Below are 16614 nucleotides of genomic sequence, written 5' to 3'. Positions count from 1 at the left end.
GTTAAAATTCTGCAAGAGAGTGATGATTTTTATACCTTAAAAAAGACAGCATTTGTCCTCCCAACATTGATCATACCAAAGCCATTCTCTTAACCTACTTACTCAGAAAGCAAGTATCAGTGGGCTCTCAATAGAGAAAATATATCCCTCATAAAAAACCAAGAGTATATGTCACTTATTTGTTTTATTCTAACAACAGCTCTACTTAGACTTAATTAAATCTTTTTTTCTTTTTCTTTTTGGCCTAGGTTGGAAGGGATCTCAAGGATCATGAATCCAATGCCCCTGCCACAGGCAGGGCCACCAACCTCCCCACTTAATACTAGACCAGGCTGCCCATGGCTCCCTCCAACCTGGCCTTGAACACCTCCAGGGATGGGGCATCCACAACCTCTCTGGGCAACCTGTTCCAGCATCTTACCATTCTCATGGTAAAGCAATCCTATCCTTTAATCCATGCCCTTAAAATAACAAACTTTCTGCCATGGTCTTTGTTGTTCAGGCATGGAAACTGCAAAGGTTTTTCAATTTCTAAGAGCACCAGATGGACAAATCCGTTTATAATTCAGCAAAGGATGGTGAGGATTTATAACCACATTTCCACCCAAAGCTCCACCCAAAAGCTCAACTAAATCACTAGCAAGATATCAAAGTATGGCTTCAGTGGGGCATAAACATATTACAAGCCTTCTGCCTCCTTATGAAGTATATCTGATCAGATTAATTCATTAACATTTCATTAGAACTCTGTATGACATTCCCTCACCAATGCTATCAAATTTATACTAAATGAGATAATATCTTTGCTACAAAAGCTGCACAAATACTGCTTGGTAAGCATAAACGTTATTTAATTACTTATGAAGAGAACAAAAGAAATGTTATCCTTTGTTTTTTTAATATTGTTGCTAAAATCCACCTTAAACCATCTAGATAAGTTTTCAGCAATGTCATCTGTTTTGGATCATGTGTAATACTTTAAAAACTATGAGAACACATGCAGCTTAATTATCACTATACCTTTGCTTTTCATTTATTTTTTTCCCTTCACTAATGACTTACTACTTCAAACAATTTCTTACTTCTTAATTACCTAAGGATCATACAAGGAAACAGATCATAGAATGGCCTGGCTTGAAAAAGACTTCAAAGATCATCTAGTTTCAACCCTCCTGCTATGTGCAGGGTTGCCAACCACCAGACCAGGCTGCCCAGAGCCACACCGAGCCTGGACTGAATGTCTCCAGGGATGGGGCATGATTCTGGTACAAAGAGTCCTAGAGCCACGTTAGCACAGACACAGGCGTCCCAAAGTTCCACCTGTTCAACAGAAGACTTTTCTATGATGAATTTTACTTCATAACCTGATTAGAAGACAGCACTGTCTCCAGTTATAATGGGTAGAATGTGATGGAACCAAACTGTTCTGGTCAGCAGTAAGTCTGTCCTATCTTGCATCAATCTAGCAACAGCAAGCTAGTATGAAATACTCTTTTTAGGTTGTAACTATTACCCACAATGGATTTTATACTATTTAAAATCATGGAGTCCTCTAATAATAAAAGGCTTTATGAACATCACTAAACAGTTGAGGTTGGAAAGGATCTCTGGAGGTCGTGTGGTCCAAGCCAGAAGTTTATTCAAGTGTATCACTGTATGGGAACTGCTGAATCACAGCCTGAACCTCTGATTGATCACCTGAGGCAAGCAATGGGTCAACCACAGGAGCACAGGTAAAGGCAATTGACCTGTGTTGCCGGAAGGGGTGGAGCCTGGCTGCACGTCTCCTAGACCTATTTAAGAGCTGACTACCAGTGGGGAAGGATCTCATCTGGAGATCTGCTCTGCTGGAGTTTTGTAAGTTAGCCCAGGATACAGATAAGCATCCTATCTTTTCTGCTTTGGTGTAATAACTATATAGCTAAGCTCTCTGGTACACCTCATAACTGTAACATCTATATATTCATTGGTTGTACAATTACATACAGTAATCTTTTTTCATGTTTATACAGATGATAAAAATTAAGGACTAATTATTAAAAACCGTCTCAGTAGCAGAGTGATGTAACTCAAATTCTCTCCCAGGTTTCTCCTGCCAGTGCGAAAGACATCATTTAATCATGTATTCGCTTCAATTAATTATTACAAAAATCACTTCTATAACCAAGCCCTATTCAGTCACTTCAACAAGCACAAGCTAAGGAATTTCAGCTGTTCCAGAACTGAGACAAGAAATAATCAATCTCCTACATGTTTTTAGATATCTCCTTTTAGCTTACAGAAACAGGTTTAATAAGACTGCTGGTAATCTACTCAAAATTAAGCCTCCACAAAAAAGATAACCTGCTCCACAGATGCAATAACACAACTACACTTTCACACAACCACCCCCCATTATCTTTCATACTTACACATCTTTGCATTCCCTGAACAAGATGTTACCATTTGCTATGGCTTTCCATAGTATTCAATGGCAACAAAGCTGGGAACCAATGAATGAGCCACCTGGACTATTGTGTGAGATTTGAGTAAAATTGAAAGCTTTGCACCATTAATCCTAGAAGCAGTGATGCACTGGAAGCTATAAGTGATTTACGGATTTCAAGAAGCATTACTACTACTGAGCATTCTTGTAACTTTTATTAGGTGTAGCAGTCAGACAGCAAGTTGATTTATTTTATACCTGATCTAATGGACAAAAATCCAACTGAGCATCTGCACATAGAAGCCAATCTAAAACAGATGTAGCAAACATAAAATAAAGTATAAGTAGGTACTGATCACTTTGAATGGGTTCATCTATGTTAGGCAATTAGACAATCAGAAGATGCAGTTAAAACTGGAGGAGAATAGAATAACTGATGTCTTATTGCACAAAAACATAGCTGGCAGATGACACCCACAAAACAGATCAGCACTCATACACTTCAGGGGGAGAGTGTGGGAAGGTTTCACTACCCCATTAAACTGGTTTGTTTTCTGAAAGTTTAGTAACTAATCACCAGCATTTCTGTAACATCTGACTTCTCCCTTTCACGAGCTATTCTGCTCCAGGCTTTTGATGCCAGTACAAGTGAAAGCTCAACAGAAGGTGATAACAGACAATTAACGAGATTTCAGTTTCTGAGCTCTTTAACTTGTGAGCAGGACTATATATAGAACTGTATGTTAAAAACAGTGTATCTGCCTCTTATAATGACATCTCACAGTCAGCCACTGAATATCACCAGGTATGGAATTTAATTAGATACTCATCCTCTTAAAAACATTCAGTGTGATTTTCACAGTTCACTAATCTATTTTTAAAATGAGAATTTAGAGTATCTTTAAAGCAGTTCTTGGAATGACTTGTAAGGTTTTTAGTACATCTCTTATGATTCATTTTCCAATGAATTTGCCTCCAGTATTTGTAGTTGGCAGTGACTGCAGGTAACCAACAAATTATACTGTAAAACATAAACCAACATCAGCCTAATTCAGGGCAACTGTGCTGACACTGAAAGGCCTAGCCCTTGTTTCTTCTTTCTCTGCACCGTGTCTCAGCCTTTGCAGCCGAGGGCAAGTCATTCAAGCTTTCTGGGCCAAAAACATATTCTTTTTTTTTTTCCCAGAGCTAGCTGAGGGCCTTCTGTTCTTTAAGTTGCTGACCTGACTTTGTGACAGAACTATGAACTGAATTTGATGTAAGAAAATTAACAGAAGCATATGGTCAGGAATGTGGGGAGAGCAGGGCTATCCATTTCAGTAGCAGCCTGCAGTTATGCTGGGTCAAGTATAATGTCAGACTGCAAACTGAGGATCTACAGGATCACACTGTGCTCTGATTCACCTGGTACTTTCACATTCCTCAAGTTTGCTCTGTGTGGCAGAATTTGATCAAGGATGTTAAACCTGATGAGACAAAGCGAGCATTACTTGCTATTTACTGTCTTCATGAAGTTCAGAAAAGGTAAATGCTAAGCCTGTACCTGAGGAAAAATAATCCCATGCATCTTTACATGTTGGGGGTCAATCAGCTGGAAAGTTGTTTTGCAGAGAAAGATATAAGGGACAGTAAGTGGAATTTGAGTCAGTAAGTTGTCCTTCTAGCAAAGAAGGTCAGTGACATCCTTGGTTGCTCATTGAGTGGGACGAGGGAAGTGATCTTTCCCTCAGCTCATCATTTGGGAGAGTGCATCTAGAACTGAGCATTCAGTTGTGGATTCCTCAGAATAAGACAGATATTGGTGTACTGGAGGGAGGCTGGCGGGAGGGCCTAGGCACAAAGCAGAACCACAGGATGCATAAGGATGGCTGAAGGAAAAGGACTTGTGTAACCTTCAAGCATGTCCATGTAAGAACAGGACAGTAAGAGTCCTTCAGGAAACACCTTAATATTGATAAATGCCTTTATTTCATGATCAAAATGTCAAGAAGAACATTCAATTGGATTTCACCCAAATGAAGAACTCTGCTACAAGAGATGCTTTAAGAAGTACCCAGTGCTGCATAAGTGGGAACAAAACTCTTTCAAATTTCATGAACAATAAAAAAGTGAGCAATTAAAAAGGCTTAGCATATTTAGAATGTCTGGGATTAACTGATTTTTTTCACTTTCAGCATTATCTGAATTTCTTAGAAACTCTTATAAACCATGCCTACGTAATAGTCCTCAAATTCTTCTTGCTAATAGCAGTGTTATGTAGGACTAAAAAAAAATGTGTACATATATATATATTTTCCAACAAGTGTTCTAAAATTTTATATCTAACTGCTTGGCTATGATTATTTACATTCTTGAAGACAACAGGAATATAAATTGTTTGTGAGAAGTTTTAGATCTGGATTTGGCACAAGCTCCTTGAAGAATAGCATAAAAATGCCTCACTCTTCTCTACACATTATTCACCTCTTGGCATGTATTCAACTTCTGCCAACAGACTGTTCCAAGAGAAAACTTTCTAAATTCAGATAAAACACAGGATTTGGATGGTCAAGTTCTCTACAGAAAGCACAAGGCTGTTTGGTTATTAGCTTGAAACATACATGTTAATTTATTATCCAGCTAAGAGTGAAACTGTTCCCTCTTCATCATGTACATGTCACAAAAAAAACCCCAAAACATCCTGTGTATGACCAATTATAAGAATATAATAAAGTAATTACACAGATAACAATTACATACATTTCTCCAACTGGGTGAATAAACCACTCCCATCCCAACTTTATTGATTATCTGAACCCATAATACCAAAATGCAGACTGATATGATGTGCACATGTCAGCAAGACTGAAATCCAGTATCCATGTACAGTATAAGCATATGTCTACATGTAGCAGATATCTTAATATTTCTATATTAGGTATTAACACACTAAGGCTGCTCATGAAAATACCATTTTTAGAAGTATTCTCATCACAGGTATAAATTCCCATTGCTTTCTGAAACACTCAATTTTCTGGCCTTTTACATACTCTGTTCTGGTGAGATAAGTCTCTGAGTGCTATGTAAGAATTCTGTGAACAATTTCAATAGACCTCACTTCCTTGATACAAATAGTCTTAATTATCTCTCTCTTTTTATTTCACTTTTACAAACAGGATTATTCAGAGAAAAGGTAGCCCTCTGTAGGACATAGGTCCTTCCAGTTAATGAAAATTTTTGAATCTATGTTATTCTTCTACTCTCTCATGGTTTTAAGCAATACAATCACAAAAACCAACAGCTGCAAACAGTTACACTCACTACAAACAGCTCTGGAAGAAAGCCCTTAAACTATGCCAGCAGAGCAAACACGCAATTCAAACCTGAATTTGTTTAGAAGCCAACTGGTAGAGACCATCACATTGCACACTAGGATACAGTGCATTTTTAATAGTCAGCTTCTCATCTATGAATTTCTGAACTGTGGCAGCGCAGGGCAAGAGCATTTGAGTCCCAGCAGATGCCTTAGGGAAGATTTGGGGTTCTGACACACAAGCTTTTTCACAACACAGTGCAGCAGCTTATCAATGCAGCACAGACTACAAGAGGGAATACAGCTCTGTATGACACTGGTTCATGTGGCACTCAAAAGTAGCACTGTCAGTGGCTCCAAAAAGTGAATGGAGCTATGTGACTGGCATTTTCCCCATCGCTCCAGCTTGCTGCATGCCTCTAAGGTTTTCTCACTGATCTGAATCCAGATATATTTCCTGCTAGTTTCAATTCAAACCTCCTCTTCTGTGAAAATAATAAAAAAGGAACCCCTAACATCACTGGTTTGCTACTTGACACAGGAATGTTTACTTCAGCAGCTACAGAAATACTGGTTACAAAAGTGTCCATTTAAAGTACTTAACAATACTGCAGTGGGTTGAGGACCTCTTTTCATGAGTGCTAAGTACCTTCAGCAACTAAACAGCCCCGTTTCAGAAGTGAGAATTCTAAGAGAGCCTATGTTGAAGTCCAGTTCTAAGGGGTAACGTCAGACGCAGTTTGCATGATCATGTAGCTGCCTTAGATGATGTGGATTTAGTCTGTTATTTAATCTTTCTGCCAATCTGTAAGAAATAAGGACACAAATGGCACACTGGGCACGTTCTTCCAAGGAAAGTGCCCAGGAAAAGTGCTTTACAGCACTGTACCCCTCACCAAATGGCTCAAGGTTTTTCTTCTGTCTGGCATGTTTCCATTGGTTTTTAATTCATTTTTTAAGGCAAGAAAAACCCACCTACTTCTGTGTCAGCTTAAAACACATGTATTCTACTCACCATATTTTTGCTGACGTATCACTTAATAAAACAAATGCTGCTGTTGATTAGATAGTACATTCTTTCCTATAAAGAACATGAATTACATTTGGCTTGCAAAGACTAGGGTAATTGAAGCAATGATGATTTAAAGAAGTTGAGAAAATGGTCCAGTGTTTTTAATATGCACAGATGATGGGATTCTTCTGCTGATCTATGCCACAAGTCAGTGTTACAAGCCCCTTAGGAGACACTAATTGAATCCTGCAACTCAGCTGGATGTTAGCTGGCTCTGATGAAGACAACATGAATTTGTGTATCCTTCAAAGGAAAAAAACAGAAGCAAACCTAGGTCTCTCTAATGAAGTCACACATAGCAACAATTAGAAACTTTATTAGTGGAATAGCTTTTAATCCAATTACTCAGTTACACATGAAGGTTAGAGAATATCTCTGCATTTATTTCTTTATATGAAATGCTATTTTATCAGCAACTTTGTTTCTAAAATTGTTACCTAGATTCAGCACATCTTCATTACATGTGATATTAGTAGCATGCTGATCATCTGGTTCCAACCCCCAGCTGTGGGCAGTGTTGCCAACTACTAAATCAGATGCTAGAGCAGGCTGCCCATGGCCCCATCCAACCTAGCCTTCAACATCTCTGGGGATGGGGCATCCACAGGTTCTCTGGGTAGCCTTTTCCAGCAAAGGCACATTGCTGGGCCCATGAACTAGCCTTTAATGATGTGGTGACGAATGTCACCACATTTGGCAGGAAAGTAGAATCAATGGGTTTTATTTTCCTCTTAGTCAAAGTATCACCTCACTACATGGAAGATACCGGCACTAATGAGAATTGTAGAAAAGCTGTTACACTGATGGGCTGTGCAATCCACGTTTAACTCATGAGTGTTACAATTAGACACTTAAACCATTCTACTTCCTATTAAATATACATAGATGTTCAGGTTTGTTATCTTTACTCTTCATGTTTGTTTATCCAAAAGGAAAAATCTACCTGTATTTGCAGAATCTGAAGAGACAAAATTTAATCTAACAGAAGCCTGTCAGGCTAGGAGACTTCCTCTTAATACAACTAATTAATTATTTCTGCAATTGGTAGATTCAAGCTACACAGACATCTTGCCATGACACATGGTGTTCTGGAATTTGAAGCAAGCTCTGTTTCTGTATCAGCACAGGAGGACATCTGAGCTCGTCCACCTGATGAACTGGGTAGATTTGGTTGCCATATGGCCACACAGAGATCCTTTGGACTGCCCAAGTATCTGAATACAGCACCAGCAGATACAGCATCTGTAACGTGATGCCTTGATGCCCTGTTACTCATAGCACTGCCACCTATACTTTCTCTTACTGTTTGGAGTTGCTTTCATGTGTTGGTACAAGCTCAAATTTGACAGAACCAATTGTTAAAGCAGTCACTTAAAACTACTGCCACAACAGTTCATTTCATGGAATCATAGAATGGCTTGGACTGGAAGGGACCTCAAAGATCATCTATTTCCAACCCTCGGCCATGGGCAGGGTTGCCGACGGCTAGATTAAGCACGAGATCAGGTTGCAGAGAACTCTATCCAATCTAGCTTTGAACTCTTTCAGCAAAGAGGGCATTCAGAACATCTCTGGGTAGCCTGTTCCTGAAGTTTCCTGAAAATTTAGCATACATAAATTTCTTCCTGAAGTTAGTGCTATTTCTGTAGAAGAAAATTAAGATATAATTCCAATGAACATCAACTGTCTGTACTTCAGAGACTGCAAAGATTGCCACCCTTATTGGATCACACTAGGAAATGATCTTAGTGACCTCCATCAGGCATCTCATGGAAGGGACATCTTATGTGCAGTGTCACTTGTCACGTACACTCCAGCTGGAGACTCTTGGTGAAATCTAACACATACACCAATGTTTGTGAGACCACGGTATTTCTGTCCTATTTTAAGTGATTACTGTAATTTCTGGGAAGCGGAACTGTGATATTTTGGTTTAAGTCTACTAATACAGTATTTGTTTGGATTGCCTGGGACACAAGCACTGATATCTTAGTCCTGTGTAAGCTTCAGCCAACAAAACATGAAATAACAGACACCAGAGAAATCAGGATGAATATCTGGGGCAAAATATCTGACTGGAGAGATAAAGGCAGTTTCTCAACTACCTTTAAAACTTCACATATAAAATATCATTAAACAGAAATAAAATTAAAAAATAAAAAAAGTATTCTGAATTTGGATTTTAAAAATCTGCTCTTTAGAAAGCAACAGTTATAATAGAAAGTATAACAATTTTTCATCTATGTGCTATCAGTTTGAATGCCTAGCATTACTTTTTCAAAATCTGTTTTTTAAATGAAATACAACTTCATAGAACACATACCTGCAAACAGCACACACAAAACAGTCTGGGTGATAGGTTTTGCCCAGTGCTGAGACCACTTCTCCCTCAATGAATTCATCGCAACTGAAGCACCGTGTGCCATAGAGTCTCTGGTAGTCCAAAGTACAGATGTAGTCTCCCTGTCTCACAAAAAATCCTCCTTGAGCCAGGTCACATCCACAAGCTGCAGGAAGAAAAAAGGCAGACTCAGAAGGCTGAAAAAGGAAAGAGCTCTCTCCAAGATGAAGGTGATCAGCATCAGTTCTTAGCGGAGTGTTTTAGTACTTCAGTACACAGCCTTATGATCACAGAACAGTCATGTAGTTCAAAAACCCTGCTTTTACAGTGCTTTTACATCAGTCATCTATTCTGCACACTAGTAGTTTAATCTTTGCAAAAATGCTAACTTCAGCGCAGATGCTAGTACAGAGTAAAGTCTTTTAGAGTCAAGTACAGTGCTGACATATACAGTACCTGGATTTAAGAGGTTAAAGGAAATGCCTAGAGAGTATAAACCTTCAAAATCCAAAGCACCAATGTTGAAATGAATCATAGAATGGCTTGGGTTGGAAGGGATATTAAAAAATCACTGAGCTCCAATCCCCTACTATGGGTTGGTTCCCCCCACCAGCTCAGGCTGCTCACGGCCCCATCCAACCTGGCCTTGAGCTCCTCCAGGGATAGGGCATCCACAACTTTTCTGGGCAGCTTGAGCCAACGTATCATCACCTTCTAGGTAAAGCAATGTTTCAGAGATTTTGAAAACTCAAACTATTAAATTGCTTTATAGCCTTCCTGGGTACAAACAGTGCTGAAATACTGCTCCCACTAAGCACGGCGTCTGGTACGCATGGCAACTGCTTGTAATGTCCATGACAGCTTACAGAATATTTTAATAGATCTTATGTTTACTGGGTAAGTGTCATACAGCCAATATGAATTGAAGGGATGTTCACAACTATTTGCTCCTGGTAGAATTTTTAACCCTATCTGTCATTTTATCATTTTAAAGCCAAATGTGTAGGAAAGAGTTAAAGTTGAATAACCAAGTGTTGGTGAGACTTTTCATGAGGCTTTCTCCCTTGCACCCTGCAGACAGGCTGACATTTTGAGATTATAAAATGGGAAAGAGACAACAATCTGGTTGAGGTCACACAGAAGTAGACAGAGTTGCAGAAGATGGCCCCCACCTATACGGATCAAAATATTTGAAAACGTACCAGAATTAACTTAGAAGGAGAACAGAAATTCAAAATGGTGATTTTGTCACTGTGATGACCACCACTTATTTGTTACATGGTTTTTAAAAGTAGTATCTCTATTCATACCAAAGCCTGTTTTCCATACCAGAATCTGTCATCTTGCATCTAAACAATGAGAAACAGGTGAATCAGGCATGCTTAAGGCACGAAGTAAAGCATTCACAACAGAAAAAACATAGAAAATATAGGATCCTGTCATCTTTTATTCAAAACCAAATCCAACCACCTGTCTTTTTTTATCACCTTCGTTAATATCACAGGTGGCTCAATGCCATCTTGCCATTTAAATTATAATCTTCCTCTCTGGGAATGGCCCGAACCACTACGTGACACAAAACAACAATTATGCTGATAATGCTTTAGTATATGACCAAAAAGCTTAGGTTAATTAACTTTTCTTCTTTGTAAACCAAAGTAATTCCAATTACATTGCATTTACCAGTTATAGAAACTATAGGTTGGATATTTTGTATTGCAGTTTGCTCATGAACCTCACTTCACAAACTCAGTATTAATGAAACAACATTTTTCTTCCTCAACATTACTGGAAGCCCCTCTTAGTAAGGATGTGCTTTTTGTAGACTCCTCATAAATATCATAAAGACCTGCTAAGTGTTACAGGTTTCCTTCAGTTGATATATTTCACCTACATATGTACTGGCAAGATTAAAAAAAAAAAAAATTAACAAAAAAAAAAGCACAGACCAACTGTGGTTTTAAGATGATGGTGAGCAATGTGCTGAGCAGACATTAACGATGCAGTAGAACAGTTCTAAACTATATCATACAGCACGTAAACTTGTCAAGTAGACTATGAGTGAAAATATTTTAAGGACATAAATAGACATCTGAGCAAATGTGGGTGGTGACAGCCTTGTCTCTAGTGCTACATGGGGCCCTGTCTCATCCTGAAAATACGAGGGCTGCTCAGAAAGTAATACCTCCTATTTTTATGTTGTCACCCCAGGACATCAGAAGTGGATGCTTGTAGTATGGCAGTGCAGGATGGCTATTGCTACCTTACTTTTTCCTTACGTTTTCTTGCAGTGTGACAGATGGCAGCAGAACAACAGTCAGACAAAATGGCTTCTAGCAAGAAAGAACAGATAAAGCACAAGTGTGCCATGGAGAAAAAATGGCACCCAATGACATTCATCAGTGCTTTCTGAATACTTACAGAGACCAAACAGTGGGTGTGAGCACAATGAGAGTTGGACTGCACAAGCAACAATTTTCCCAGCAATACCACCATACCAGCTGGGAAACAGTGGATTGCCTCAGCTGGTACAGGTTTTTGTGAGCACACATGCAGGTTCTTGTCCATCGCTAGGGAAAATGAATAGTTACTGGTGGTGACTGTGTTGAAAAACAGTGTTTTGTAGCTGCCAATTTTCTCTATGAAACAGTGTTATTGTGCTCTTTGTAATTGTTGTTTCCTATGGAAATAAATGCAAAGCATTACTTTCAGAGTAACCTATGTATTTTATTTTCCCAAGGGCAGAGATTGCAATCACCTTGACTTCTTATGTGTCACTCCACAGCATTAATGCAAAGTGGGGAATTGACAGGCTGGATACCTTGACACACCAAGAATGGATTTATTTTGAAGACACAATGTGAAATGTCTTCCATGCAAACACTAACAATAATAAAAAATCCTAGCAGAAGAAGACTTGCAAATATTGGCAGTCATGGGACTACAAGTCATTAATTATTTGAGTAACAAAGAATGCATTGTGCCAAGCAGGTCCTGCAGAGCTAGCTAGTATCAAAAACACTACACCTTGTGAGACCTCATCTAGCACTTGCTCAGTTATTTTCACAAAAGACTGACTCACACCAGAGCAGGTGTAACCGTGGCTATCAGGATGACATGCAGAAAGAAACTCATTTTAAGAGGTAAGCAGAACTTGGCTCGTTTAGCCTATCAAAACCCACACGTTGGGAAACAACTAATACCTCAACTTATATCAGGTTCAAACAGAGCAAGCTAAAGAAAAGATGAAGACCTATTTAAACCCAGCAAGAGCACTGACACGAGAACAAGAGAGGAAACCTTGGCCATGGACAAATGGAGGCTGAAAATAGTAGAAATGTTTCTAACCACCATAGTAAGAAGTTTTTGGAATGGAATGGAATTCCAGTAAGAAAGAAAAAAAGAGGGGAAAAAAAGGCCTTAGATCTCTCTGGCTTCAGAACGATGCCTAAGCAATATTAAACGGAGATTATCAAATATGATTACAACATTCAGGTTTTATTTAAAGTACAAGAGAGATACCACAGGACCACAAAAAGTGTGAGACAAGCTCAGATACTATTAGAATCAGATGTTTATAAGTATAAATACCACCCATGAAATGCAAATATCAACATTTTAAAATATATTTATTTCATTTAATCATTCACTACTATTTAATTACACAGATGCATCTGGCATCCTCCATGAAACCAGCACTCAGTAAATGTTATGATATAACAAATATATGAACAGTTTTAGTCAGCTATTCCCTCAAAATGCAAAAACTTTCAAGTGCTTGGATTCTATTGTTGAAATGGAAAGTACACAGGAAGTAGGGAAAGAGACTCATTCATTATTTATCCCACTGAGAATACTAGCTTCTGTGTATTATCATAATAGAAATACACTGACATAAATAGATTATAATAAAAAAGTATTTGGAAACAATTAGGTCTATAATAAATTGAATTGCTACTACTGGCCAACATATTTCTGTGGAGATTTGATATGCTCTTCCGCTCACCCAAGGCTGTTACTTCTGATGTACATCAATATGACTACTGATTCAATTTAGTACAAGAACTTCTTTGCAGAAGAGAATTATAAATTACCTATTTCTTTCATAAACCCAGCTGCTCTTTTGCCAGTAAAAAATCTAAACTGTAAAGATTACAGCTGAAGCAAACTTATGCATGCAATATTGAAGAAAAGTTTTTTTAATCATTTCTGCTTTTAAATGAAGACAGGCTTTTCATGCAAGAATGCCACGCTGTAAAATACTTCATTACAGGGAAAAGCTGAGATGAAAAGTTTTCAAACAGGCTTAGCCATGACACAACAGTTTTCTTTCTGTATCGGTAATATCACTTCCAATACAAGTTTTTCAGTGTCTCGGTATTCCAAAATCATGTTATAAAGTCTTGTTTCCCCTTAATTTAAATTCTCATCAATAATGATTAGTTTCTCTAGAATTTCCTCTAAAATAGCTCACCATAAGCAAAAATTCTAAATGAGAAAGGCCATTAATGGTTTTGTTTGTTTTGGGGTTTTTTGCACAGAAATATGAGCAGGGTGGGCTTATGGCCTTTTGCAAGATGAGAGAAACAGACCCATTACCCTTCACTTCAGTGCAATGCCATTCCCCTATCCTTATGTGGGCAGGGAGCCCCTCCCATCCTGGGCTGTTCCTGCAAATGACCTGCAGAAATGAAAAATCAGGGAAAGAAAACCTGAAAGGAAACCTGGAGGATGTTTGAGGAGCACATTCAAAAGCAACTACTCTTCTTGGAGAGGAAATCGGTGTTATGTAACAGATCCACTCCCACCCAACACTTGTCATCCAAAATGAGTATCTGGAGGTAGGGTTATTTAAAACCTAGAAGCAGCTTCACACTATTATAGAAGTTCTTAGTGAAGCAAGGAAAGCATTGCAAACACAGCACTTGAAATAAAAAGAAAGAAACACTGAGAAACTAACCTGCTTTGAGTGAAATGTAACACCAAGACAGGACAATACCCCATGCTGAGTGACTCCGTGGCCCTGATGCTGAGGGACATGATGGCAATGATTTGATGGTTGGACTAAATAGCCTTAAAGGTCTTTTCCAACCTTAATGATTCTGTGCTGAACAATCACTGGCTTCAGGAGCAATTTTTAAGTACTGAATAAATAAGCATCTGTCTCTTGTGAGGTATTTGGCAGCCATCCATCACCAGGATGTGGTGGGGGATGTGTAAGGGATGGGAGGTGCACTGCCTCTGCAGAGGGTAGCTCAGGTTGGCTTCTCTGACAGCCCAACATTTCCACTCATGAAGATGGTTTTCAGTGACCCAACTCTAAAATAACTCACGCAGACCAGGGGTTTGTCTGTTTGTTAAGAAGGTGGCTACTTTTCCCCAGGCTGGTATCTGTTACAGCATCTTGAGCACTCTCATTTATACTGTGTGATTTCACGGGCAATCTAACTCTATAATCCTTTATGAATAGCGCATCACATGAGGGCTACAGTCTATAAAATTAAATAGCAGCAACAGCAATTAATTAGGGCACTTTAAGCACACTGCTAGCCCCACCACTGTGTGTCATCAGTATTGTGTTTGCTCTACAAATATAGAACACATCTCTATCTTCCCCACTTTCAAATGAGCCTGGTGAAAGTAGATTAAATTTTTGGCTGTGTGCTGTGTCCCAAGAGGTCCAGAAGATGCTGTACTTGCCACGCTGTTCTATACTACAGCAACTGCAACACTAAAATTCACAGGTTGCCTTGTCATCCAGACAGCGCTGTTTAACTTTCAGCCTGCCAAAAACCCAAGTACTTTGCTTATCAACTTGCAAGCGCATGTAGGAAGTTGCTGTTTTGTTGTTGTTGTGTTTTTTTTTTTTTTAATATTGTTTACCCTTTGTCTGCTTGCTTATTAACATAAGCAAGCAGGCATCAATCCAACAGGAGAGAGAGGTAGACTCTCCAAAGACAAGTGACAGAAGAAAAAGCCAATCACAATACTACAAACTAAGCACGGGAAAAAACCTCCACTTGTCCAACAGCTGAATAAGTTGTCTTCCTCAGCACTGCAGTCTAAGTTCATTTCTAGTATTTCCCTTCTGTCTCTGAGATGGATCCTGGTGACTGACTAAATCCCAAGAACAAAACACTGAATATGCTACTGACACAACTTACTTTGGGCAGAAAAGTAGCACTGATGCAATCTAGGAGCTCATTCTCTGAAAACCCCGTTTCTGGAACACTTTGCATGGCCACTCTGCCCATGAGAAACAATAGCAATCACCTGGCAAGCTTCCACTGTTGCCAATGTTACAAGAAGTTTGCAACAAGTCAGCCTAATTTCCAGAGGACAACTGACTGTGATGCTGTCTTTCTGCTCTGGCACTGATGAGTCCAGGCAAGCTTTCCACAAAGGTTTTTAGGAATGTCTTCCATCTTAAACTTAATGGCCACATGAAGTCTGCATGTGACCATCATCCCACTGTCTCACTCAATTCACATCTAAAATTCCTTGTCTACAGGTGAGGCAGTAGCAAGACAGAAGGAATGATGTTTAATCTATATAATCTCTGCAATCCAGCCACTCTTCCTAGGTAAGAACAATTATATCTAAATTTTTCCATGTATATGTCCACAGCATCAAGAATACTCAAGGTTGCCAACCACCTATAGAGTTTTAGCTATGATATCTGAAATACCAACTGTAATCTCAATTCATTTTGTTACAGTCTGCGTCAAACAATGGAAAGAGCTTGCAGCATCAGAAAGCTCAGCTGAACTCTCCCCCAGCCTCCAAACAGGAATACTCAGGTATTACTCAGTACTCAGTATTACTCAATACTCAGCTCTGAAGAGTAGAACCAGAATTTTCTGGACCAGATAAGATTAGAGAGAACATACCTTATCAGTCAAGCAACATTTCCCCATACATGTGTAGCATTACTGAAAGCATAGCTCCCAAGCTAGCCTGCCTATTATATTCATCAATTAATTTGCGGGTACACAGTTCAGCACAGGAAAACCCTGAGAGATTCTGAATGATCTTGGAGACTAACAAAACATTAAAGATTCAGGTGCACTGATTAAATGAAAGAGAGTTTTGGGGAGTTTCCTGTGCATTATGTAATTTAATACATACATATCTAAAAATTTGTGTTAGAAAGTACACATCCATTTTCCATTCCCCCTTTGGAAAATAGAATTTCACAGTAGCTTAAAGACAGTGCAACTGTCCAATAAAATCTCTTACATGGTGTTATAGGTGAAAGAGAATACTACATACATAGATATTCGGTGCTTTCAGAACAACCTCCAGGAAAATCAGAAAATTTGTCTGCTTTATATTGATTTACTATTTTAAGGAATCATTCTGATTATTTTTTATTTATAAGGAAACTAAAGAGACTGAAGGAACAGAATTATTCACTTTCAGTCATTCTCTAATTCATAGCACCTTTGGCTGCTCTGATAAAATGCTGCTGTCATTTCCCAGGC

General features: G+C 38.8%; 1 protein-coding gene across 9 annotated transcripts in view; it reads right to left on the bottom strand.

Moving 5' to 3' along the window:
• Positions 1-16614, bottom strand: part of ABLIM2 (actin binding LIM protein family member 2) — a 139076-nt gene that overhangs the window by 77484 nt on the left and 44978 nt on the right. For all 9 annotated transcript variants that reach the window (XM_052682734.1, XM_052682735.1, XM_052682736.1 and 6 more), the window contains exon 3: positions 9113-9296. In XM_052682734.1, coding sequence (XP_052538694.1) covers positions 9113-9296 — 184 coding nt within the window. The remainder of the gene's footprint in view (positions 1-9112; positions 9297-16614) is intronic.

The sequence above is a fragment of the Tympanuchus pallidicinctus genome, unplaced genomic scaffold (genome assembly GCF_026119805.1).
Source record: "Tympanuchus pallidicinctus isolate F22 unplaced genomic scaffold, pur_lepc_1.0 scaffold2, whole genome shotgun sequence".
Lineage (NCBI taxonomy): Eukaryota > Metazoa > Chordata > Aves > Galliformes > Phasianidae > Tympanuchus > Tympanuchus pallidicinctus.
This window is presented reverse-complemented; position numbering and strand designations above follow the sequence as displayed.